General features: G+C 40.8%; 1 protein-coding gene across 2 annotated transcripts in view; it reads left to right on the top strand.

Annotated features, from left to right (window-relative positions):
- Positions 1-27,184, top strand: part of DCAF5 (DDB1 and CUL4 associated factor 5) — a 100,386-nt gene that overhangs the window by 44,297 nt on the left and 28,905 nt on the right. For both annotated transcript variants that reach the window (XM_053673263.1, XM_053673264.1), the window contains exons 6-7: positions 5,690-5,903; positions 22,264-22,330. In XM_053673263.1, coding sequence (XP_053529238.1) covers positions 5,690-5,903; positions 22,264-22,330 — 281 coding nt within the window. The remainder of the gene's footprint in view (positions 1-5,689; positions 5,904-22,263; positions 22,331-27,184) is intronic.

The following is a 27,184-nucleotide window of genomic DNA, read 5'->3' as shown; positions in this document are numbered from 1 at the left end:
ATCTCCTTCCCTTCCCCTCTAAAGATAAGTAAAATCTTTAAATAAATAAATAAATAAATAAATAAATAAATGGCTGCTTATGAAACTTCTACTTTGCGTAGCTTGGGGTAAAGGGGTGTTTTGGATAAGCCAGTCCATCTTGATTAACTGAAGTGACTACATGTTGAATCCCTTAAATCTGTGGAACATTCATATGCATCCTGAAACAAATCTGTTACGGCGTTGTCCCTGAATTCGTTTTGAAACTTTAGTTGGTTCTGCATGACTTTTGGTACCTTTGGGACAAAAGCAACAACTGGGACTCTAGGTCTTCGACTCTGGGCGTGTCCCTGTTCAGGAAGGCGCCGTGCCTGTTGTCCATGTGTGCTTTGTGGAGGGACCGTACATGCCATTTGGTTATCTAAAGACCTCTTTCCCAGCAATTGAATCCAGGCCTCTGCTGACTCGCTCAAACTTAAATCTCTGTATGTTCAAAAAGGGAAGGAAATGTTACCGTGTACACTGAGCCTGTGTCTGTATTTCAGTCCAGAGAGGCTTGGCAGTGAATCACGTTCTAGGGAAAATACGTTTGTTCAGTCACAGGTCACGATGTGCCTCTTTCACAGTGGTTGTCCAACAGTCCTGGTTTCCCCTAGAGAAGTGTCTAAATCCTGGAACTGAGGAGTGTATTAGAAAAAAACAAAAGAGCCCAGTTTCTTCTTCCTGTTCGTATAAAAGTAGTAGTTAAGGGATTATCGGGACCCTGGACACACTTGAATGGAACTGGTCTGGGCTGAGACCCCCTGAACTTGTTTGCTATTTACCCGGTTCTAGTGGAATCTAGGATTTCTCCTTCTATGGGTTGTGTTCCAGGAAGCACAAAGTGATTGATATTCCTTATAGGTCATCTTGTCCTAAAGCAGAAGGTGGAGAGGACCTCGATTTTCCCCTCCTGCAGACCTTGATTTTGCCTCTCTGGTTGTATGATGCCAACTCTGATGTCTGTGATCTGGAATAGCAGTGCCATGTCTCCAAGCATGTCACAGGTCTTAATGAAACTTTCACATAGAAATGAGGGGAAATACATGCCAGTGGGCTTTGGAAAACCTATTTATTAGCACCATCAGATGAATATTACTTAATCAAGGATTTATGAAAATCGAGGTGGAGCCTGATCTGGGAACATTTATGGATGTTCTGTCTTGTTCTGCTGGACAGGACACTCCTGGTCACTTTCCTTGGAAAGAGCTTCAGCTTGTTTCTCTTCTGCCTCAAGCCCTTAGCCTTGGTCAGTGCTTTTTAAAATGATCTTTTTACCCAGTTGAGTATTGGGAATGGAGGGGGCAGCAACCAGGAAACCACACCAGTGAAGAATACCTTTCTGATATTCAAAGTTTTCTTGCTTTTCATCCTGGGTCTTTTGCATGCTGACCCTTGGATCATCTCCCACCCATTCTTACTGCATTTTATGAAAAATCCTTGGTTGAAGATAGGTTGGGAATAGATTTATTGCCTCTTTTTATAGGTTTATTTTGACTTGATCGCATTTTAACTTGTTGCCAGCCCTTTCAAGATACTGCTCGTCTCATTTGGGTGTGTACTGGTGGCCGTTTCTCTGAAGGAGTGGAGATGGTGGCATCTCCGTTAGCAAGATCAGAGCCCAGAAAGCAAGTTAGGATTGATTGAGGCATTCATAGTACATACAAGTATCCTCAGTTCTCTGAGAGGAAATGAGAAATAACTTCTTTGGGCAATGTGTGGAGCACAGGAAAAAAACATTTCAGGTATTGTGGGTGGACTGGAACTCTAATGTTAAAGGCAATTAGAGATCTTTGTGTTAATAGACATGGGGCTATGAAAAGTGCCATGCGGTGTGGTTGGCTTTTCATTCAGTCTCCGCAGTCTCTCTGCACCCGGCTTTCTCCCCACCTCCCCCACCTTCATGCCTCAGAATGGAGCCATGTTTCTCAAAATGTGGTTGGAAAGTCGCATTCATCGGAATTAATTTGGGTTGCCTGTTAAATTCAGATTCCTGGGCCCACTTCCCATATTCAATTAGAACAGTGATTTTCAACCAGTGTGCTGCAAGAATTTTTAAAACATGCAATACCCGACTGTTTAGTCAGGGCCACTGACCTCTTTTCCCTTAAAATGTCAAGTTAAAAAAATTGCAAGAGCCAACACAACAAGAGCCCTGTAGTGTGAATGCCCTGTCTTGAACCATAAATACATAGGTCATATAATACAGTTGTATAATATTAGCCATGTAGCATAATAAGGTAGCGTCTGGTTGGTTAATTCTTGCTACCAGAAATCCTTATATACAAGTATAGGCACCTGATTTTTTTTTTTTTAAAGTCACTTTGGAGCAAAAATGGTAGGCAATTACTATCATTGTATGTTTGTTTGTTTGTTTTTTTAAGATTTTATTTATCTTTAGAGGGGAAGGGGGGAAGGGGAGAGGGAGAGAAACATCAATGTATGGTTTCCTTTTGTGCATCCCCTGCTGGGAACTGGCCTGCAGGGAACCGGCCTGCAACTCAAGCATGTGCCCTGACTGGGATATGTTTGTTTGTTTTTATGTAAATCAAAATTATATCTTTTTTTTGCTCATATTGGCAAAAGTATATTTTTTGGTGTGCCACAGAATTTTAGCAATTATTTTATGTGTGCCATAAGATGAAAAAAGTTGAAAATTGCCCTGGCTGGTGTGGCTCAGTTGGTTGATATGGCTCAGTTGGTTGGTGTGTTGTCTTGTAAACTGAAAGGTTGCAGGTTTGTTTCCAGTCAGGGCACATGCGTAGGTTGTAGATTCGGTCCCCTGTTGCATAGGAGGGGCAACTTATCAGTGTTTCCCTCCCTCCCCTATCTCTAAAAATCAATAAGTGTGTCCTCAGGTGAAGATTTTTTAAAAAGGGTTGAAAACTGCTGATTTAGAATATCTGGGGTGAAACACCAGTCAGAATGATTCACCTGTATGTTCATAGCCGTGTGATTTACAACAGCCAAGACATGGAAACAGCCCAGGTGTCCATCAGTAGATGAGTGGGTAAAAAAGCTGTGGTGTACTTCACAATGGAATACTACATGGCTGTACAAAAAGAACCTCTTACCCATTGTGACAGCATGGATGGATCTGGAGAATATTGTGATAAGCCACTCAGAGAAAGACAAATACCATATGATCTCACTCATATGTGGAACCTAATGAACAAAATAAACTGACAAACAACATAAAGCCAGAGACATGAATACATGAACAGACTAACAGATCTCAGAGGGGGTGGGGTCACTAGAAGAGATTAGCCAAAGAACATACATGCATATATGCACAATCCGTGAGCACAGATAACTGTGTGGTGAAGGCATGGGAGGGTGCTGGGTGGAGGGCGGGGCAAAGTGTGGGGAAATGGGGAACACCTGTAATAGTGTCAACAAATTTTTAAAAATAAAGTAAAATGAAAAAACTAAGGAAAGATTTTCTAAAAGAATAATATATTAGTTACATCTTTTTTTTTAAAGGGAGAATAAAGAAAAAGAGAACAAAAAAAGTACCTTTGGGGGTGGATCCTGAGAATCTACATTTTTTAAAAGTCCCAATTGATCTCTCATGCACATTGCACTTAGAACCATAAACTACAGGATCTTTGACATTATATTATGACTGAGGGCAAACTACTTCTAAGCTTTTCTTTCTAACGAACTAGGACATGCTTACCATTCTTACCGGGAAGAGCCAGCTGCAGAACCCCTACCTAGAAATCACCATTAACGTAGCTCACTTTCTGGATTTCTGCATCATTTCATGCTTCTGGAAGGAATTGAATTTTGCCTTCAAACATGAAGTATTCAGTTTTAGCAGCTGCTATCCTTTAGATGGCACCCCTAAACACTCTAGCAGCAAAATCTCTATGTATCTACCCTTTCTGTGTGAGAAATAGGAGTTCCCTGCCCAGACATATAGGCAAGAAAAAAGTTAGTGACTCTCCTGGAGACCCCTGCAGAGTGTCCAGATGGCATACAAGGAGCAATGGGCAAGGAGCATGGCTGGGGATGGGATGGGCTCGGATTCCTGTCCTGGGCAGATTCCTACAGACCTGACTAGAACCTGCAGAGGAAGTTCCTGTTTGCCAGAGGCCCCAGTGCTCCCGTTTGGGATGCCTGAGCTGATGCAGGCCCCTGCTGCTATGGCTGGTGGGGCTAGCCAAGTTTCTTTTGGTTGAGTCTTGTTTCCACCCCCAGCTCCTCTTCAGTTCTACAGATGCTGGTTTATTTGCACACTCCACACTGTTCTTGGATTGAAAGCCTCTCATTGTTTTTGAGCTCAGTGTTTAGATAACACCACATGCCTGTGGCAGCTAGGGCACCCTGTGAAGGAAATGCCTGGGCTCTAACAGCCCCGTCCTTCATTCTTGGTGCGTGAGTAGCTGTGGCCTGTGTTTAGATCATTACAAGAACATTTCTCTGCAGGGATTATTCTCTCTTTCCTGCCATTCCAATCATAAGGATTTCAGTCCACCCGAGACTTGTTTCCACATGTAGCTGTAGTACCAGAGTATTCTTCCCTCTTTTGGGGGACACAGGACTGACTGGCTATGGTGGTGCAGACGGTTTTTATAATCAGGCCAGGTCAGCAGCTGCCTTTGCACTGTGATTTCAGAAGCTCCTTTCCTCAATTTCCCCTATCACTCTCTTGCCAAAAAGAAAAGGGAAAAAAAATGTGTCATCTTTTTTCAATATTAAATCTCTGATAGTATTTTTTAGACTCTTTATAGGATATATTTTCAAGCCCCAAATAATTGCTTTTGAAATGACTGACAGTGTCTCCAGTTCTTAGTATAAAGTCCCAAAAGCAGAATTTAATTACAGATGTGGTGAAGGAAATCAGTCATGTTGTTTTTCCAATTGTTGTAACTACTTGCTCTGCATTTAATTAAAATTTTTTCTTTAGCATTTACTTTTGAGGCATGCCATGGAATATAAAAATTTTCTGTGAACTGATGAAAAATTGAAAAATAATGACAAGTAATAAAGTGATTATTATTGAAAAATATTCAGAATTAACTATAAAGTATCTGCTCTTCAGTATCAACACTAATTTTACTAATTCAACACTAATTCTCTAATAGAACAGATCATTGTAATTGTCTGCTCTATACAATTAGAGCAGACTAATTCTATTCAAGTATCAACACTAATTCTGAATATTTTTTCAGAATTAACGATAAAATGTCTACTCTTTCAAATGGTTTTTATGTCTCTAATGCATATAGTAGCTATGTCCCTTAAACACCACCTGTGATTAGCCAGTTAGTGTTAACATGGCTTACCTCCCCGGGTCTTGACAGAGTATCTATTTAATACTCTGTAGTTACCTTGGGTAAATGAAATAATGAATCATTTTAATGTGTCTCTTCTTTGAAGATGCTTGTGTTTTCCTTGTCCTTTAGATTTACTGGTAATTCACCTTTTGGAGATTGAAGGGGAAATTGGAAGGTTAAATCACTTGCTTTAATGTAATCCAGGAGCCACTTCTGTTCTGATTATGACTTTCAAGCCCACTGCGTAGAAATATCTTCCTGTGGCGATTCATATGTATAAGCTTGGATGGGAACCTGGGCACATGTTGGGGAAAAAAATAAGAGCAGTGTGTTTTGCAGCCTTTTGTCCAGCCTATTTTATGCCTGATCCCTGTGGTTCTGCCTTCCAGTTCTCTCCTGCGCTATGGTGGCAACCTGTCACTGCAAAGTGCCATGAGTGTGCGATTCAATAGCAACGGGACACAGCTCCTGGCCCTGAGGCGTCGCCTGCCCCCTGTGCTCTATGACATCCACTCCCGCCTGCCTGTGTTCCAGTTTGACAATCAGGGTTACTTCAACTCCTGTACCATGAAAAGCTGCTGTTTTGCAGGAGATCGTGACCAGGTCAGTGCCTTCTGCCTCCTGCATCCCACACTCTTGCTTTCCTCTGGGATTGCCGTTTCTGGTCTTTATTCCTCTTTACATGATGTCAGAAACAATTTGAGTGGAAAGAGTTTCTGGGGATGTTCTGGCTTAATAGTGAGTTTCTTCATCAGAGCTGCCATTGAGTAACGTGAGGCACACACCATAAACCGTGGCTGGCCCCCATATGGTTCTGAGCAACCTAACTCTGCCAAGTTTGTGAGCAGACATTAAGTTTCTAAGAATGTGTCATTTCAAAAGACAGGAGGAAGTCCTTGGAAAATTAGCCTGCCAAAAAAAGACTTTTAAAAAATGTCAATAAAATGCAATGATGAATGAAACACCCGAAGTATTAATACCGTCCAAGAGACATATATCCTGAATGGCCCCTTGGGATGGCATCTTTTTCTTGGATGAAGTGGGCTGAGTGGCTTTGTTTGAGAGGAAGCCAGATGCTGACTTTTTCTTCTCACTGCCAGCATCACAACTGGGAAGGAGAACCCAGGCTGTGAGTGTACAGCCTTTTCACGGTCTCACTGGGACTCGAGATACTGATAGTGACTTAGAGCTGGCAGTTTAAAAATATACTTGCATTCTTGACTGTCTGTCTTGGCTATAGAAATTCAGAAGTGGGTGTCAGTGAGTGGGCTAGTTGGACTGGTCTGAGTAATCAAGCTGAATAAAGACAAATACAAGGAAGGATTGATCAAATATACAAATATATTTTTGTTCTCAAACAAATCTTACTGCAGCTTCACATTTGAACTGGAAAAAGAAACTATTCCCCTGCTAATGTTTAGTGCCCTTTTTGGGTCCCTCAACTATGTCAGATTTTGACATGTAGTTTTTACATGCTGTACTTCATCTTTTTTAAAGTTATATGTGGGCCTGGGCCATAAAAGAAGCAGTTCTTTGAGAACCTGTGAAGTCCCTGCTTTTTGAAGGCAGTAGCTAGGACTTTTCTTCCTAAATTGATGTTGCTGAAGGCTCCTCAGTGTTGTAGCTTAAAGATTAGTGTATGTAGTTGGAGCGCAATAAATGCTTACTGAATTGAGTTGAATGTGAAATAAATTGGGAATAACTTTTAAGTTGTCCAAGCTAGGGATTTCCCCTATGTAAATAGAGACTATGTATCCAAATCCAGATTTTATATTCAAGTGGGAGTCCTGGGGCCTGTTTAGCTGCAATCCACACCTGAAACCACTAGGTGGCCTCAGCTATATAAGCATTGTCTCCTTGGAGAGGCCACAATGCTAATGACTTTGTTTTTACATGCAATTTGTTTCTTGGGTTGGGAAGAAGCAGTTGCTAGAGATGATCAGACTCATTGTAGAACAGATCATTGTAATTGTCTGCACTATAGAATGATTGATTTCATGTCATTTAGCTGTGGCAATAATAACAGAGAAGTACCTCCTTCTCTCTGCCTGTCTTCTTTCCTTTCTTCCTTTTATTGATTATCCATCTTCTGTCAACCTCATTTATGTATGAGATCCTATCTCACTGAACAAAGAGTAGACACTAAATGTGTAATGGGTTATAGTTTTTTACCAGAAACAAGGGGATGAGGGAAAGGTGAAAGAGGTTCCTGTATCAGTAGTGAAAACCTGACTGCTTGGAGTCCTTGAAAGACTCCAAAGAAAAGCCTCTACCTCTATGTAGAACACCTAGACCAGGGTGTCATACTCATTTTCACTGGGGGCCACAGCCTTGCAGTTGCATTCAAAGGGCTAAAATAATTTTAGGGCTGTATAAATGTAACTACTCCTTAACAGTTAAGGAGTTGAAATTACATTCTGCCCTTTGAAGGCAACTGAGAGGCTGATGTGGCCCCTGGTGAAAATGAGTCTGACACCCCTGACCTAGACCATGGTTTCTTAACCTCAGCACTGTCAACATTTTGTGGGATTGTCCTGTGCATCATAGGATAGTTAGTAGCATCCCTGCCTCAATGTCTTCCTACTAGATGCAGTAGTATCTCCCCCAGCCATCCCTTAGACAAATAAAAAATTGTCTTTAGACATTGCCACATGTCCCCTAGGGTTAGGGGGGTGGCAGAGGGATTGTCCTTATTTAAGGACCTGCGACCTAAATTATAATTACCCATTTTTCCCAGATACACTGGGACAGGTGTTACCATTTGCAGAGCTGCACAAGGTATTTTATGATGGTCCTGGTGTGTACGTTGGCAAGAGGTAGTAGTTTGTTTGTTTGTTTGTTTGTTTGTTTTTGCCTTTCAGGTTTTATACAGTGATAACATTGAATGACTTGGCTTTCCCTATTCAGATTTGACTAATTTGTTATTTGTGACTCTTTCCCTTTGGGAAGGTAATATAGCCTCTTTGACAAACTAGGTAGCTTTTTGGCTAGGGCGCGAGGTTTTCTATAGATAAAGGAGGATGCAGAGTCATTGGATCCAACTTTGGATCAGTTTTAGAGTTGAAGTTGTTAAAATCTCTTCATATTCCCCTTACAAATTACCAAATTATATAACCTAGGAAATAGGAAATACAGAGAGTTGTGTTTGCCTGTGTTGTTCACTCCTTGGAGATTAAGAAATGTAGCTAATTCATCATTGTCTTGTCTCCAATGCGTGGCATACAGTGAGGGCACAATAAATATTCATTGAAGTGAATCTTGAGTACTTCGGTGAATGCGTGGGTTTTAGCTTTCTGGCCTATGGCTTCTCTAACTATAAATCAGGATTGATAAATAACATTTTCCTGCTCAACTTCTAGGGGCTTAAGGAGGGTGAATTAAATAATGGATTTTCAGTGAAATTAATCTACTGAGCTTATACTTTCTAAGTGTGGCACAGGAGGCCAAACTTCATGTCTTATTCCTAGAACGTGTCTCTCAAAGGTGATTTATAGGCTTTGGCTTTCTGCACTTCACTAAAGCAGCGGCTGCCACAGTGACAGTGTGTTCTGCAGGGCTGACACCTAGTCTTTGACTAGTCTAGACAGGATCTGTTTTGCTGCTTTCAAATTCCAAAGCCTCTCCATATATTTGTCTTTGTGGTTGATCTTGGTCTTATATACTCTGAGAATGCTCACAGCCCGAGGCCCTGTGCTCTGGAAGTCTTCGTTTAGTCATAGGCTGGGTAACTATCTTAGAAAGAAATCTGAGAATTTCCATAATAGGAATGAACATGGTTAGGAAAGGCACTAAGTGACCTATCTATCTGAGACAGTCTTCTGGCTGTCGGTTCACTCAAATGGACCCAGATATTGTACCAGAGAGCGCGTACCTCATTTTAGACTATCTGAGGTTTACCAGGTAATTCATTAGCCTGAAAATGAAATGAGCATTTCAAGAAATTGGACTCAGGGAATAAATTGCGAAATAAACTGAGCCTACTTTTTCTCCATGCACATTGCTACTGTTACATATGAATTCTAATTATAGAACTATTAGAGATCATTTTGTGTAAACTTTCCTTTTACAGATGAGAAAACTGAGGCTCAGAAAGGTTAGGTACACAAGTTAAGACATGTATATACAAGTTTGTAGCTGAGCTAGGACTAGAACCCAGATTTTTTAGTTCTCACTAGAGCCTTTTCACTCTACAGCCACAACTTAATGCCAGCTGTAACGAGGCAGGCAGCAAAAGTGAATGAATTGGGCTAGAAGCCCAATCCCCTGTTAAGGGAATGGTGGGGACTGTGGCCAAGTGGAGAGCCCACCCCATCTAAATCTTAATGACTCCTAGCTGAAGCTTTGACTCAGCTTTAACCCATTGTTGCTATAAGGGCCTCTGATTATTTTCAAGGAAAACTTGGAAGTAAAGATTTGTATGTGAGGTTTCCAGATTTTTAAGTGTTGCAAGAAACTCATACTTCATTATATAGATAAAACAAATCTGTGCACCATACCCGTTTTGCTCAAGAGCCACAAATTTGAAACCTCTGTGCTTCAGCAGGATTTTTTTCTTCATTTTAGTTTCAGCTCTGTCACTAATTCATAGGTGAGTGGAGACAGGTTCTTTGTTTCTGTCTCCTACCAAACCCTTCCCAACTGCATGCACCCTCCCACCATGGTCTTTTAAAGTAAGAAAGCAGGTATTTACTGAGCATCTCCTGTGTGCCAGCTGCTGTGGTAGACATTCACATGACTGCCAGACAGCCCTGTTTGAGATTTTTAGTCCAAGCTCTATATAGGTACAGTGTCTTCCTCACTGTCGGCTAAAAATACATGGTTTGTTTATTTCTAGTATAATTTTTTAAATATTTGAGTTAAATAATTTCTGTCATGAAATAAGGTGGCATAAGGGATATGAGAGTGGCTGGACATAAACAGAATTAATTAGCAGCCTCACCACCAAGCCTTGAGCTTTTCTCATTTTTAGCCAGCTCACCTTCTGTCTTGGAGTATATAGTAAGGAATCTTGCGGTAAAAGAGCATTCCTTTCTCTCGAGTCTCCATGATCCCAAAGGTTCTCCTTTCCTATCATGCTTAGACTTTTTTCTTTCTTGCTTTCCTTTTCCTCCCTCTCCTCTCCTCTCTCCCTCCCTTCCTCCCTCCCTCTCCCTGAAGCCTGACTTGGGTACATTCTTTTTCCCAAGCTTCACACTCCCCTCTGTATTACTCAGTGAGCCAATTTCCTACCAGGGTTAAAAAAGAAGGCCAGTTTTCCACCTGCTAGCTTTTCTGACATGCACTTGTAAGACAGTACTTGGCTTTTGTTGCCTTTCTCCCACAGTTCTTTAAATGGTCTTGTCCTAGCTTATGAGAGTCCAGCTCAGGCTTCTGGGAAGTTAGGCTTTCGGGCTAACGGGTATGTGTTGCCTGGAAATGGACAGTGTGGTAATTTTAAAATCTTCTCTTGCTTTAGTTTCATTTAAAGCCTAGCTTTAGTCTCATTGAATGCCTGTCCCTACGTCTTGCTGACAGAGGAATGGAAAAGGATAATAAAATTTTCTTGAAAGAGTTGAGCACTGGTATTTGAACAATTGGATTGCTTTGTACAGGTCTTTTGAACTTGATGTCAAGGCCTCCAAAATCTTGATAATTAAATCATTCTATTTATTCCCTGGAGAAAAGAGCTGACTTGTACCCTGTGAATCCAAGAAAAAAAAAGGGCCTTGAATACATGGCCTGGCCTCAGACATTACATCACCGTTCAGCCTTTCTGTGTTGACGTTGTACGGGTATAGCAAAGGTTTAGGAATTCACCAGTAAGTGTGCTCCAGGCCAGTGAAGCACCTTATACAGTTACAGCTTTACTTTTTTTATAACTCAGTGCAGTCATTATTCTCACTTGGGGGTCTGGCAGTCCCTATGTACTTCATCTGAAATAAAGGCACACTTTTTAAAAAATCTGTACCTGAGGATATGTTTGTTGATTTGAGAGGGAGAAATACATGTGAGCGAGTGTGAGAGAGAAACATCGATTGGTTGCAGCCTGCACGTGCCTCTACTGAGGATCGAACCTGCAACTAGGTATGTGCCCTGACCTGGAATCAAACCCACACCCTTTCGGTGTGCTGGATGACATGCCATCCTGGGCAACAGCACACTTGTAATAGGGGAATTCAACTCTTAGGTTCCATCCTATGACTTGCTTTGTGACTTGGGCTAACTTTTTCTTCTCCCTGCCTGTATGTCTTATTTTTAGCCCTTTAGCTTCTAAAGCACTTTCTTTTATATTAATGCTCTCAGTGACCTTTGGGTTTAGTTGGACAGGTTTAATCTCCATGTGGTACTGGGGCCTGGAGTAGTTTGAAATGGCAGAGCCAGTCAGCAGCAGGAACAGGACTAGCCTGGGTGCCTTGCCTGTGATGGCGCCCTCTTCCTCACGGGCACGCCACCACCTGTGCTGTGCTGTGCTGTGCTGTGCTGTGCTGTGCTGTTTTGTGCTGATGAAGTGGTGATGAAGTGGTGATAGCCTCTTCCCTGGGCCGGGGAGGGAGAGCTGAGTACAGAACGTCGTGGCAGAGGAATTCCTTGTTGTATGTGTTACTTAGGTGAATACTTTAGGAGACTTTTCTTTATAAAGAAGAGGAAGCATGAAAATAACTTCTTGTGAAATCAGTCATTTATAGCTCTTTTTGAATCCCAAACCTCTTTGAAAGTTTGAAAACTGTGAACATTCATTTCAGAAAAATGTACATATACACACAGTTTTGTATATAATATTAAGGAGTTTATGGAATTTCTGAAACCTAGGGGTTTCAGGTATTAGCAATCCTGAGTTAAGATTTTACTAATGGATTTTATCATCTTTTAGTCCATTTGCTGATACAGCTTTAGAACTTAGAAAGATTAAAACATTTTGGAGTGTATGCAGGCCTCTTTGACGTGGTCTGGCTTATAACTGTTCAGCTGGAAAGGGACTCGAGGCACCTGATTTCTTCTTGAGAACAAACGGAATTGATAAGATCTGGAGATACAGCCTGACAGCTCTCCTTTAATCTGTAGTTCCTGGCAAGGAGCCTGGGCTTTGCTAAGAATCCCTAGTAGATGTTAATGAAGGGGAGCAGAACCCTTCCTGTCCTACCTGTCCCATCCTCCTTAGAGATTTTACTTTTACTTTTGGTCACTTTGCCCTTTTTTTTTCAGGCACCTTCAAAAAAGGTAAGTAATATTTCTTCCTCTGAATGGTAGACCCCTTTGCTTGAATGAAAAGTATCAATACTCATGTGAAGACTGGGAGAGATGATACCCTCTCCACTTCCCAGTCTCCACGTACAAAAGCTGAGGCCTACAAGGAGACATTGATTGCTGAAGGCCTTTCGGTTGGTGGCCCTTCATCTTGCCAAGGTTTCCAAAAGAGTTTAACCAAGTAAAGATTCATCTTTACGTAATGCAGGCTACCTTGTTACACGCAGCTGTTGGAGATTGGAGCATTAAAAAATGTTTTCCTTACTGATTATTTGACTGTTACTGGCTGTCTTTAATGGAGCATTTCATTATTAGTAGAATTTTTCCTACTCAGAACCCATAAAGATTAGTTATTTTAATAAATCAAAGAATTCCTGGAGCCTAATGGAACTGAAATGGGAAATGGTCCAAAGAAGCAAGAATCCTGTAACTTCACATGCAAAAAATTGAGTTGATGTTATGGGGAAACACGTTTGTGTGCTTTTATTGGTAGTCAGTGGAATTCTCTTTTTTTTTTTTCTACCACAAATACAATCTATGATTTTGGCCATTTCCAAAAAAAAATTTCCCTGATTGCTTTGGATGCTATTTGTGGCAGGCAGTAGGTATAAATGATACGATTAAAGGCATTTTATATAACCATTAGCAAACCTTCTTCTGGAAGAGTCTCTAGAGAGCACATCAGGAAATTGTTCAATCACCTTTTTTCCTTTTCTGACAAAAGGTCAGGGAGAAACAAGAGCTGTGTTTGATTTAAATGTTAAATTACAGCCCCTCTGCTATTATTGATCTAGGCTAGAGAGCCATCTGGTTTTTCTCTCATAGCCTGTACCATTAATTAGGCAGGCATGCCATTTACTGGAGAATAATTAATTATTATCTAAGGAGCCTTGGAGAGAACTAGTTGATCAGCACTCAGTGAATAGTAACTGATATGGTTCCTTTTCCATCAACAGATGTTGGAGATTATCAAGTGTAGTGCATACACACACTCACTCTTACACATACGCATAGACATGTACTGAGAGAGACTGAACAGCCTGTTAAGACGTGTTCTGGGTCATTTTTTGGAGCATACAGGTAGATGGCTCGTCCCTGCTTCTAGAACTTTTTCCTCTTTTTAATGTGGATTTTTGGAGGGTAGGGAGAATTATACACATATACATATATAAAGAAACACATCTATATTTTTTAATATGTTTTATTGATTGTGTTATTACAGTTGTCCCATTTTTTTTCTCCCCTTTATTCCCTTCCACCTTGCACCACCCCTCCCACCATAATTCTCCCCACCACTTAGTTCATGTCCATGGGCTGTATATGTAAGTTCTTTGGCTTCTCTGTTTCCTGTACTATTCTTAACCTCCCCCTGTCTATTTTGTGCCTACTATTTTTTTTAAAGATTTTATTTATTTTTATATTTTTAGGGAGAAGGGAAGGGAGGGAGAAAGAGGGAAAGAAACATCAGTGTGTGGTTGCCTCTCCCGCACCCCCTACTGAGGCCCTGGCCCACAACCCAGGCACGTGCCCTACCTGGGAATGAAACCAGCAACCCTTTGGTTTGTAGGATGGCACCCAATCCACTGAACCACACCAGCCAGGGCTTGTGCCTTCCATTTGTGCTTCTTACTCCCTGTGCCTTTTCCCCAGTTGTTCCTCCTGGTTTATCAGCACACAAATGTGCAACTGCTCAGTCTGCCAGCCACCGCCTTGCTACACGTCTTCTCCTCCCTACCTGCCTATCTCCGCCCCTCCTTCCAGTTTAAATGAATGTTTCTTTTTTAACTCCTTGGTTGTCATACTTCCATAAAGTTCAATTTTCTGACAGTTTTGGTTAATTTTTGTTTTTAAATTTGTTGCTCTTCTTTTGGTTGTGCGAGGAGACAATGTATCTATGTACATACACCTCCATCTTGGCTGGAAGTCCTGAATGTTATATCCATATTTCTAAGCCAAATGAAGCCTTAGAATCAAATTGATGGGGAGTTAACTGTATTCCAAATTTGTACCTTCTTTGGATTGTTTTAATCGTTAAGGTTGAAACAGGTATTAGGGAGAAAGAAATGGTTGCTCTGCTTGACTATGGCTAATAATTATTTTTTTTCCAGCAAGCTTCCATTTACTAAACACTTTGCTATGGAAGGCTACATTTAGATCCTTCTTTGAACCTTCAAGTTGATAAGATTTTCTTGTAACTTCAGTGACTACAATACAGGTGGCAAACACAAGGCCCAAGGGCCAAACCCCACCCTCCACCTTGTTTTATCCAGCCTGGCACTTTGTTTCTACCTGGTGGCAGTGCCGAGCTCTCGCTTAACTATTATGGAGTAGTTACATTCATACAGTCCTAAAATTACAATTCGGCCCTTTGAAGGCAACTGCAGGGCTGACGTGACTCCTGGTGAAAATGAGTTTGACACCACCGGGCTACAAAGTATTTAGTAACATGGGCTTCTCTGGGAATTCATCTAATAAAGGTCTTTCTTAAAAGCATGTGTACTTGAGACTGCTGAGAGTTGAAGAAAGGGGCAGGAATTCTTGGAGGGGGTGCAAGGCATATTATAGCAATCTACCAAAAACTAAGGAGTATGATGTAAGTAACTTTTCTATGTTGGGTCGTAGATTGACAGAGGACATGTGGGCAAATGAAACAAGTGACCCAGTGCTAATGCGGTAATCTTGTTTTTGTGTTGGTGGTGGTTCCTTTTTAAATTTATTGGGAGGAGCAGTTGTTGCTCTGCCTCTGTGCTTGAACAAGTTAGTATCTCCATACTGACAGTGGATTAGACAAAAGGATTAGATAAAATGCACTGGCCTCGGGCTAATTCTGCTTAAAATAATTGAGATGGGTCAGAGTGTGGCCAGCCTTTAACCTTTGTTGCCAGGTGGGAAGGATTATGGATTCACACAACAACTTATATTCATTTTTGCATTCATATCGCCCATCTTCCTCACAAAATCAAATTAAAATTGAGTATGTCTTCCAATCTCTGATACTCAGTAGCCTGTGGGTTTCCTCCCTTCTTCCCTACCCTACAACCTAGAGCATTTTGGGAAATGGGACTTCTGTTGTGTAGATAATGGACTACCTCAAACTTTTTTTTTTCCTGCATTTTTTTGGAGGTCGGCACTATTTGTCTCAGGACACAAAAGTAAAAGACTCATATAAAGCACCCTGACCAGTGAAGCTTGGTTGGTTGAGCATCTTTCCACAACAGGAAGGGTTGCTGGTTCGATCAGGTTAGGGCACATGCCTAGTTTACAGGTTTGGTCCCCAGTCCCCTCGATTGTTGTTTCTAGAAACATCCCTTCCCCTTTCTCTAAAAATAAACAAATAAAGTCTTTTTAAGAAGACTCATATAAAGTAAGTTTTTAATTTGTGATTTGCCCTTTACTGGTAAGAATGAGATCAAAGAAAAAAATCTAAGAAAAAGTAATGTATTATTCATATTAGCACTAGACCACATCACTAGGCCACAATGTTAGTATCATCTAACTTTTTGTTTTTCTCAAACTGAACAGTAATCTTCACATTTTTTCATGGTGGTGTTTTAATTTACAATCTGTTGGTTATAAAGTCCTACATCACAAAAGGGAATAAAAATGTTAAATTTAGAATTTCTGGCAACCATTCTTCTGATTATGTTTTTATAGCTTACCTTTTTATAAAGGACTATTGGCTACTGGGCCTTTCTCTGGCTGTTTAGGCCAGAGGCAGGCCCTTTACTCCAGGTCAGCTGTGGATCCAATGCCAGATTGCCTGGGTAAGAATTTGCAGGTATTGTCTAAAATTAGATACCACACCCTGGCGGGTGTGTCTCGATGGATTGAGCGCCGGCCTGCTAACCCAGAGGGTTGCTGGTTGATTCCCAGTCAGGGCGCATGCCTGGGTTGTGGGCCAGGTCCCCAGTTGGGGGGCATGAGAGAGGCAACCATACATTGATATTTCTCTCCCTCTGTCCCTCTCTTCTCCTCTCTCGAAAAATAAAATAAAATAAAATCTTTAAAAAACAAAATAAAGTTACGTATCAAGGAAGAAAGAGAGAAACCTATACCTCCAGTCCCGCTGCTTGAGGTTAAGTTCATTTTTCCGGTTAATTCAAATTATTATTGTTTTATGAATTTGGACAAACTTACATAGTTTGAATTTCCTTTGGTAGTGGTGAGTGTTGGTGCTATGTGATCTTTGTGTTCTTGCTCCCGGCAGCAAATACTTAAACACTTGTAAGATGGCTGGTCAAGACTTGCAGTGCCATTAGCATTAACCACTTGCAGGGCTACGGTTGGAGCCTCCAACTCAAGCCTGGGAGGAGGCAAACCCATCCAACACAGCTTTAGAAGAGAGGAATCCGTTCAGCTGCTCTGATGATGTTAAATGTATCTCTGCACTCAGCCCACTTGAAATAATCTTTATTTCCACAGAGCTTTAAAAAGTAAGAAGGAAGGGAGGGAGAACAGAAGAGCTGTCTTGGCTACCTTGTGTTTTAAAATAGCCCGGAACTCTGTTCCCTCTCCTGGAATATTCTTCTGCCAGATAGCCACAAACCTGCTCCGTCATTTCCTTCAGGGCTCTGCTCAAAATGCCATTTTATCAGAGAGACCTTCTGTGACTGCCCTGTATAAAACGGAAGCTGCCCTGGCTGGTGTGGCTCAGTGGACTGAGCACTGGCCTGCAAATCCAAAGGTTGCCGGTTCCATTCCTGGTCTGGGCACACGCCTGGGTTGTGGGCCAGGTCCCCAGTTGGGGGTATGCGAGAGGCAACCAATCGATGTTTCTTTCTACCTTCCTTCTTCTCTCTCTAAAAATAAATAAATGAAATCTAAAAAAAATAAAATAAAACAGAAACTGACCACCCCTACATTTCCTATATGCCTCAACCTCCTTTAACTTTTTTTCTCTGTATCACTTACCACCACTGGACACATACATTTTCTTTTTATTCTTATTTTTCCTCTATTCACTTCACACACATTGTATATGTGTATAAGTCTTTTTCTCTTTCCACCCAGTAAAATGTGAGTTAAGTTTCATGAGGGTAGGGACAGGGTCCTTTTTGATAAATTCTATGTATCTTTTCCTGGAACAGTGCCCGACATGTAATTGACATTTGATAAATATTTGTTTAATGAATAAAGGAACAGATTCATTTATTTCAGTCTCCCACAGTCAGCATTGTCCTGGGAAGCCAACTTTGGATGCTGGAAGGGGCCCAGCAGACAGCCATGACACGTCGTGAATGAATTCCTCGGGGCAGTTTTGTGATTCCAGTGCGTTTGAGCACTTAAATGGTCTGACTAGCTGGCAGTGGCTCAGGACCCTCTCCTTGGAATCATGCCGAACTGTTTCCTTGTGGTAGTTTCAAGAGGAAGAGAGGGTGAGGAGTTGCCTGTATCCCTGACAGGAAGCCTGGACATTGTGTGCATTTTCTACATATTTTAGAAGCTGTCATATTAACTCCAAAAGGCCTGAACTCTGTGGGAGTTTTCTTCCTTCTAAGGCAGTCTTCTGAGTCACTGTTCCATCTGGGAGTCAGTCCCCTTGGGGACAGCTGATCCTTCGCAATGAAATAGTAAAACCTCCGTTGGCCCACCCTCGGCTCACTCTTCTAGTATTTATTTCTGTTTGTTTAGTTTGGGGGGGGCAAGGTAGCAGGAATTCTATATAAAGTTTTGTAGCCTCTTTTAAACATAGAGCATGAAATGTCAAGTCGTTGAATAATATATTATTTATCATATATGCACATTAAAAATTATTAGTGGACAGTTCTTTTATATTATGTTTTATAAAAGAATTCCCCCTCCTCCCTGCATCCTGCCCATGTGTCTTAATTTGGGTTTAGTTTTCAGGTACAAGTAGTTTATTTGGAAATGTGGGAAGTAGTAGAGAAATGGACATGTGAGACAGGGAAAAGAAGGGTGCTTTAGTGAGCCAACTACAACTGTGGGCAGTTGGATTTGATCTTGAGGGGGTGGCATATAGAAGACGCACTTCAGGGTTAGTCCACCTGGGACAAGGCGGCTGGGATGCTGGTTGGATATTAGTCATTGGCTGAGCCTGCTCCCAAGAAATGTTTATTCTCTAGAGCAGCCTGTTAGGCTGTGGAGAAGAAGCTTTGGGACTAAGAGACCTGGATACTGGCAGTTGGAGATCCTGGGGAGCATACAGATCAGTAAGGCCTGAGGGATATGAACAGGCATCAGGGACTGAGCTACGCCACACATTCTTTACCATTAGAGCGGTAGTCTGCCTGAGCACCATCGTTTTACCTTGGCTCCTTTTCCCTCTCTTCACCACATCTTTACCTGAGGCTGGCTCAACGCTCATGTCTGTTTTGCCTTGCCTCTTGCGAATCAGCAGGCACCCTATTTCTCATAAAGGCACCTAGTGATTTCTCTCTGTGGCATGGTAGTTGTGTGCCTACATACATATCTTCTACTTGATTGACACTCCTTGGGAACCCAGGTGTCACACTGTATGTCATTGTAAGCCCCAAGTGCCCGCTGCGTAAGTGCTTGGTTCATTAAAATGAATCTTTCCCCCCAGCTAGTAGGTGGTTTTGCCAAACTGGCTGTCAGGGGAGAGCCCTTGGGCTTCTGAATTCCAGCTTCTTAACTTTAGCCGGTGCAGTGTTGTAAACTGCAGGGAGTTACTCAGGTCAGAGCAATGAGGATTCCTCTTTTTTTTTTTTTCTTTTTTGGAAAAATTTTTAAGTGTTCAGTTTCATAGTATTGAGTACATTCACATTGATAATAACCATCACCACCATCCATCTCCAGAGTGTTTCTTCTTGTAAAGCTGAAACTCTCTGCCATTAAACATGAACTCTCCCGCTCACCCTACCCCAGCCCTTGGCAACCATGAGCCCACTTTCAGCCTCCATGAATTTGACTACTCTAGGAACCTCGTAAGTGCACTCATACCGTGCTGGCTTTTTTGTGACTTTTATTTCTCTTAGCATTATGTTCAAGATACATCCATGTTGTAGTGTGTGGCGGAATTTCCCTGCCTTTTAAGGCTGAGTAATATTCCATTGTATGGGCAGACCACGTTTTCTTTATACATTTCATCTGTCGACAGACACTGGGCCGCTTTGCCCTTTTGACTGTTGTGAATAATGCTGCTCTGAGCAGAGGTGTGAAACTCTGTTAGAGAATTCCTTGAGGATCTATTTTCTGTTCTGATTTTGTTGTTTTTATAATTTATTTTTAATTCATTTATTTCACAGAGAGAGAGAGAGAGTGACATTGATTTGTTGTTCCACTTAATTATGCCTTCATTGGTTCATTCTTGTATGTGCCCTGACCAGGGATTGAACCCACAACCTTGGCGTGTCAGGAAGATACTCCAACCAACTGAGCTACACAGTATTTCTCTTAATGAGTGTGAGGTGGTGTTTAATTGTGGTTTTGATGTGTATTTCCTTAAGGATTAGTGACATTGAGCATCTTTGCATGTGCTTATTGGCCATTTATACATAGCCATTATATATTTCTTCTTTGGAAAAAAGTCTCTTTCGAGTCCTTTGCTCATTTACTTAATCAGGTGGAGGGTTTTTTTTGTTGTTGTTAAGGAAACTTTTTAATTCAGTATAATAGGGTTAGTCTTTGAGTTACCTTGCCTTGAACATATTTATGTAGTGATTTGTCAGGTAAGCCTGGGCTGGCAGCTTAGGGACTTCCACTCTGATCCGGCTTCTGCCTTCCTTCACAGGGTGGTCATAGAATCTCAGGAGTAAATGAGCCTCCAAGTGTGTCTCAGTCTGCTCTGGCTGCTACAACAAAATACCACAGACTAGGTGGCTTATAAACAACAGTAATTTCTTTCTCACAGTTCTGGAGGCTGGAAGTCCAAGGTCAGGGTGCCCCCTTGGTTGGGCTGACTTCTCCCTATTTCCTCACATGCCAGAAGGGGGCTGGAAAGCTCCGTTGGGTTTTCTGTATGAGAATGCTAATCCCATTCATGAGGGCTCCACTGTCATGACCTAACAACCCCCCAAAGGTCTCACCTGATATGTCACACTGGGCATTAGGATTTCACGTGTGAATTTGGAGGGGGACACATTCAGACCACAGGAGAAGGTGACCATATGAGGAAACTGAACCAGTTCTTTTTGCGCTGAGTTCTATGAACACGATTTTCATCATCTCTAAATGTGCATTATTATTTTTTGCCTCCTTTTCTCAGGTAGCTTGCAGACTGACATTGACTTTTCATGTTTGTGAAGTATTTAGTAAAGTGTTTACATTAGGCGTGAGGTTGCATATATGTTGGACTTGCATTTTTTGAAATTGTTCAGTGTCATTCTTCAGGAAATTTTTTAGAAAACAACAGGCCTTTCTTTTTCTATGGAAATAAGCAGATGGGGCCAGACGGCAGTAGTAATGCTGACCTTAACTTACAGTAGAACACTTGGTTAATCTTTGGAAATAAATAAAGCTTATTTGCTCTCAGAATTGCTCAGTGTTGCTGTTAGACAGTGTTTTTTAGTCCTAATTAGAATACATCTAACCTATCTTTTTGAGCTTAAGCAGTTCGAAGCTGCCACATACAAAGGGATTGCTTATGTCCCTGGCACTGATTCGTGGCGGGGTTGGCAATTGTTTCCCGTTGAAAGACGTCAGCTGACAGCATGGAAGTTCAGGTGCTTGGTCTTACAGAAAAGATCTCTAGGAAGCTCTTTTTCCTGCATTTAAATATTTTTGTTTTGAAAAATTGTGGTAAAATATACATAAACCCAACCATTATAACCATCTTTAAGTGTACAGTTCGTGGGCATTAAGTGGATATACAGTGTTGTGTACCCGTCACCACTCTCCCTCTCCAGAATTTTTTCGTCTTCCCAGGCTGGAAGACGAAACAACCTGTTGCACAGTAGCTCCCTATTCCTCCGTCTCTCCAGTTCCTGGCAACGAGCATTCTTTCTGTCTCTGAATTTGACCGCTTTAGGTACCTCGCATAACTTGAATCACACAATATTTGCTTTTGTATGTAGCCTCTTTTATTCAGCATAACGTCTTCAAGTTTCACCCATGTTGTGCTAGATGTCAGAATATCCTTTTTAGTGTTGAATAATATTTCATTGTGTGTATATACCACATTTTGTTCGTTCACTCATTCATGGACATTTGGGTTGTTTCCACTTTTTGGCTGTTTTGAACGTTGGTGTACAAGTGTCTCAAGTCATTGCTTTCAATTCTTTGATCTGTACCTGCCTAAGACTTCTGGGTCATGATAGTTAGTATGTTTAACTTTCTGAGAAATTGCCATACTGTGTTCACCAGTGGTACACCATTATATATTTCCACCAGCAATGCAAAGGGGTTCCAATTTCTCTACATCCCCACCAACACTTGTTTTCCATTTGTTTTTTGGTAATAGCCATTCTGATGCGTGTGAAGTGGTATTTCATTGTGGTATTGATGTTTATTTCCCTCGTGATTAATGATTTTGAGCATCTTTTCATGTGTTCATTGGTCAGTTGTATATTTTCTTTGGAGAAATGTCTGGGCAAGCCCTTCAACCATTTTGAATCAGGTTGGTTCATTGCTAAGTTTCAGCCAAGGAGCCTTTTGATTTGCACATACTTTTAAGAGAGTGTTTGCTGTGCGGTGCCTCATAAATATATTTCCATTTGACTTGTTTATTTTTTAACAAGAAAGCTTTCTCTGTATAGGTAAGTAAATATAAATATATTATCAATCATTTGATATATAAATAATAAATTTTTTGTCCCAACAGTATATCCTTTCAGGCTCCGATGACTTCAATCTCTACATGTGGAGAATCCCTGCCGACCCCGAAGCAGGTGAGTGTATCCGAGCATGAACCTGCGCTGTTGCTGTTGGCGCCGCTGACCTTCAGCATGCTGTGCTCTGAAAGGGCAGATCTGTAGCAGTAGGGGAAGGTATTTCCCTTTCAACATAATCAGAAGTTTATCAGAAAAATGGCCTGAGGAAATTTTAAAATTAAAATTAGAAGCCAGATTTAACTATATAACCTCATACATAAGTATATCTGACAATGGTGCTCAGGTTTTTTTCCTTCCATAAATTTTTTTTAGACTTCATCGATCCCCTTTATGTCCATTTCTCTCCTATTTCACACCTAGAATTTTTTATCTTGCTTTTATATGCTTTTCCTTCATTGTTTATCTGCATGTCCCTGCTTATTACTTTACGAATTAGGGCCTCTTCCTTTGGCCTCCCTGGTGATGTTAACTAAAGTGAAATTTCCTTTGTTGACTGACCGATGCATTCCCTGGGGTCTGGCTGACCCTAGACATCAAAGAAATCAGGAGGAAATGTTTCTGCATTTGCTCTACAAATATTTTGAAAAAACCTTTCAGCTTTCCAAAAATTTGGATCTAGGCCTGCTAAGGTTTCAAATAGCATGGATCATTCTTCCTTTTTAAAAATATATGTTTTAGATTTTTATTGATTTGAGAGAGAGAGAAACATCAATTTGTTGTTCCGTTTATATATGAATTCATTGGTTGATTCTGGTATGTGCCCTGACCAGGGGTTGAACTCACAACCTTGGCTTCTTGGAACAATGCTCCAATCAACTGAGCTACCTTGCCAGGGAAGATCATTCCTTATTCTTCTTAATAGTGACTTCACATACTTAGTTACATGTTACACTGGTTGCTTTCTACTGGTAGAAAAATATATATTTTTTATTCTCAGGACAGCTTAATATAGACATCTGTTCTGGGTTATACATGGTGTCAAACTGGAAAATGGACATTGGGAAAATTATAGAAGACTATACCAAATGTATATTTGGTATATTTGTATATTGTACAGAATGTGTCTAGTGCTCAGTTTAAGGAAGTTGTGGTTTGCCTGTTGCTGAATTAACAATAGTGTTACCTACATTTGCCTTTCAAAACTTGTTGAGGCCCACCTTTGGTGTAACTATCCTGTTGCTGTGATCTAGTTACTAAACACATTGCAAAAGGCTTTTCCCCTGCTGGAATTTGGAAAGCATGAGTGAATCAGCTTACCTTTGAAAGCACAACCAGATGGGGCAGCATCTTCTATGTGAACCAAAAGTGATGTTCTGTAGTTCTGCATTAAGTTTCATGCCCCTATAAATTCTACTTCGATTAGCTGAGAAATAATCTTTGGGCTTAATTGTATCTTTTACCAGATCTTGAAAAGCTTTTAATTATTGAGTCAACATGTCTTTAAAATAGAAAATAGATAACCACCCCCCTTTCCCAAGTCTGATCTCTGGAATCTTTTTTCATATTCGTATAAACAGAGAAGGGGGGAAGAATTAGCAGGAGTATTGCTGATACTTCCTCTTCCTGTTATTTCTGTTCTGGCTTAGGGTATGAGCTACTGCTGTTCAGCTGACTTTGTCAGTGGATGATTACGTAATCTCTGGAGCAGCAAGCACCTGATAGCTAATTTAGCATTCCAACATTAGAACTGGGAAATGGGTACCTGGGCTTCCCAAGGGTTATATAGGCGCAGCTGGTTTAAAGGAATCCATTTCTAGATTCTTAAATTCCATATGTATTCTTTCATAAAATCCGCATTCCTAAGAAGGGACCGATTCTCCTTTTCTGCCATCTTTGGCCCTTTGTCCTCTCACTTTACAGGGGAAAACAACCCCGAAACAACAACAAAAATCAGGAAACCAAAAATGCTTTACAAATTTCTGACTCTTTGAACCTTAGCAGGTGCATTGCCCTGAGATGTAAAAACCAACAAGGTGCCAAAATGTCTGAAGCATTCTTTAATCACAGAGCCAAAATTAACCCCTCATGTCTTCTTCTCCATTGTCTTAGGGATTTGTAACAAATTTCTGCTGCTATATGTAATGGTTTTATAAAACTTTACTAGAAGTTTATTTTGATCAATTATATTCCAGTAATAATTGTAGTGTCAACTCTAATCCAAGACAAAAGTGTTAATAGTTAAAACCTTAAAGTCACAGTGTATAAAGAAAATTTTAAATTTGTGTTTATTATTTTTAATTAATTAATTTTTTAAATTTTATTTATTTGTCTTTAGAAGGGGAGAGAAGGAGAGAAGGAGAGAAATATCAATGTATGGTTGCTTCTGGTGCATCCCCTGCTGGGAACTGCCCCCTGCTGGAAACTGGCCTGCAACCCAGGCATGTGCCCTGACAGGGAAATCGAACCTCGATCTTTTGGTTCGCAGGCCCGTGCTCAATCCACTGAGCTACACCAGCCAGGGCTGTATTTATATTTTTGTTGGTGAAACTATGATAGAGTTTTTATAAAAATTAGGCTGAAATGTTAAGGTGTAAAGTGGAAATATTTCAGGGATGAAAAAGGAGTAATGTAAAATTTTTATTGAGAAAAGAACATGTTAGACTTCAGACTCCACACAGGGTGTAGAAAGTAGCTTCCACTACAGTTACTACAAAATCCAATGACAAATGCCATACTTAAGATATCAGAGAGCTGGAAGAATGCTGGAAGGGCTAAAGTTCTGAAGAGGGGAAGAAGAGCCCTTCCTAGCTGAGCGCAAGGTGCTGGCCCTTTCCTTTCCTAGGGACACCCATGCCTGGGCTGCAGATTGGGCTGCCATGAACAGACTGCTGGGGGCGAAAGAAATCCGTTTTTGATGGCTGTATTTGCTTCGTGCTGGGGTTGCACGGGCAGCCAGGGGGCTGGGCCGGAAAGGTAGAGTGACATTCCCACAGTAATACTGGGTTGGCCAAAAAGTCTGTTTAGTTTTTTCCATAAAATAAATGACACATTTTTTTATTTTTACTCATTTCATAACTTCATTGATTTGGATAGTTTGAATGTGTTGACTGTCTTCCATGTGGTAGAACATTAATGGTTCTCAGCTGATGTCTTGATTTGATTGTTCTGAACTTCAGCTGGTCCACCCAACCATGCAGAATTGTCCAGCAAAAAATCTCCAGCATGAAACTTCACAAACCACTTTTGACACGTTTGCTCAGTCACAGCACTTTCTCCATACACTGCGCAAGTTTTTTTGTTTGTTTGCTTTTTTTGTTTTTTGTTTTTGGCATTTCATTTGCATTTTTACCTTTCTGGAAATAATAGATCACAGTATGCCAAAAAATTTGCATATTTTCTTCCATTTTCAGTATTAAAATTTCTACACAAAAATTCACCAATTTTGATGTGTTTTTTTAATGTGCACACTGATATGGCAGCTGTCACAATACGATCTAACAAAATTGTTTTGGATGAAGCTAAAGACATCTAAGCACTACTGGAGCCATCTTATGAAAAAAACAAATGAACTTTTTGGCCAACACAACACTTAAGAGACAATCCCACAGGGCGTAGCTCAGGTTTTAAACCTACATGGAAAAGGAGGATAAAGAGCAAAGCTTAAAGCCTCCAAAGGACAAAACATGCTGAGCAGAGGAGAGCAAAGACTTGCCTAACTTTCCATCAAAAAAGCCCAAGAAGGCCACACTCGAGAATGAGACTGGACCAGAATGAGAAATATCCCGCCATCTCCTGGTACTTAGGACACAGATTCCAATTAGAGGAAGAGAGCTGTCATAAGCACTCCACGGGTTTTCCCCTTGAAACCAGAAGTGGACTTACTGCAGCTAAAGAAGCAACCCAGCCCTGACCTAGTTCCTACTGATTGGATTGAAGATGGTCAGCTGTTTACCTTATTTTTCTCAAGAGTGGAATAGGTACCTGCTTATGGAGGAAATCAACTTTAATTTCTATAATTAGTCTGCTAGGGCTACAATAACAAAATACTACAGACTGGGCGACTTAAAAAACAGAAGTGTATTTTCTCACAGTTCTCAGGCCGGAAGTCCAAGATCAAGGTGCTGGAAAGTTTGATTTCTCCTGAAGGTTCTCCTCGGCTTGCAGATGTCTGCCTCTCACTGTTCTCACATGGCCTTTTGTATGTTCATATAAGGCCCTGGTGTCCCTTCCTCCTTATGAGGTCACCAGTATTATTGGATTAGAATCCTACCTTTATGACTTTATTTAACCTTAATTACAAACTTAATTGCTCCATCTTCATCTACAGTCACATTGGGGGTTAGGGCTTCAACATATGAATCTGGAAGAGACAACTCAGTATTACTATTCTTTTGTACTCACTGTCCAAAAAAAAAAAAAATTATGAGGCATGAAAATGTGGCCAGTAAATCAAGAGAAAAAATTCAGTAGAAGCCAACCCACAATTTTATGCAGATATTTAAATTAACAGGCAGGGACTTTAAATATTATATATATGACAAAGAAAATAGAAGAAACGATGGGCTAAATTGATAAAAAGATGGAGAACTTCAACAGAATTAGAATTTATTTAGGAAACAAAATACAGACATTCTAAAAACTGAAATGTCTAGAGCTAAGATTTTATTGGATGGGTTTAACCAGAGGACAGGTTTGGTGGTGAATAGAAGACAAGCGAGCCAATAAAATCTAACCAAACTATAGGTGGAAAGGGCGGAACAGCGCGGGTAAGAGACAAGTGGAATGCAGATGATCTAACAAGAAATGCAAGACCCAGAGGACTGAGAGAGAAGATGAGCAGAAGCAACATGTGAAGACAAAAGAATTTTCCAAGACAAATAAATGTACCAATTCTCAGATTCAAGAAACTCAGTATCTGCAAGTAGGATAAATACAACACACTTAGGCACATCATAAGTCAGACTGTTGAAA

This window comes from Artibeus jamaicensis, unplaced genomic scaffold (genome assembly GCF_021234435.1).
Source record: "Artibeus jamaicensis isolate MK-2021 breed Jamaican fruit bat unplaced genomic scaffold, CSHL_Jam_final contig_851, whole genome shotgun sequence".
In the NCBI taxonomy this organism is placed as follows: domain Eukaryota; kingdom Metazoa; phylum Chordata; class Mammalia; order Chiroptera; family Phyllostomidae; genus Artibeus; species Artibeus jamaicensis.
The sequence above is the reverse complement of the archived record's forward strand: the minus strand, read 5'-3'. Positions and strand labels throughout refer to the sequence as shown.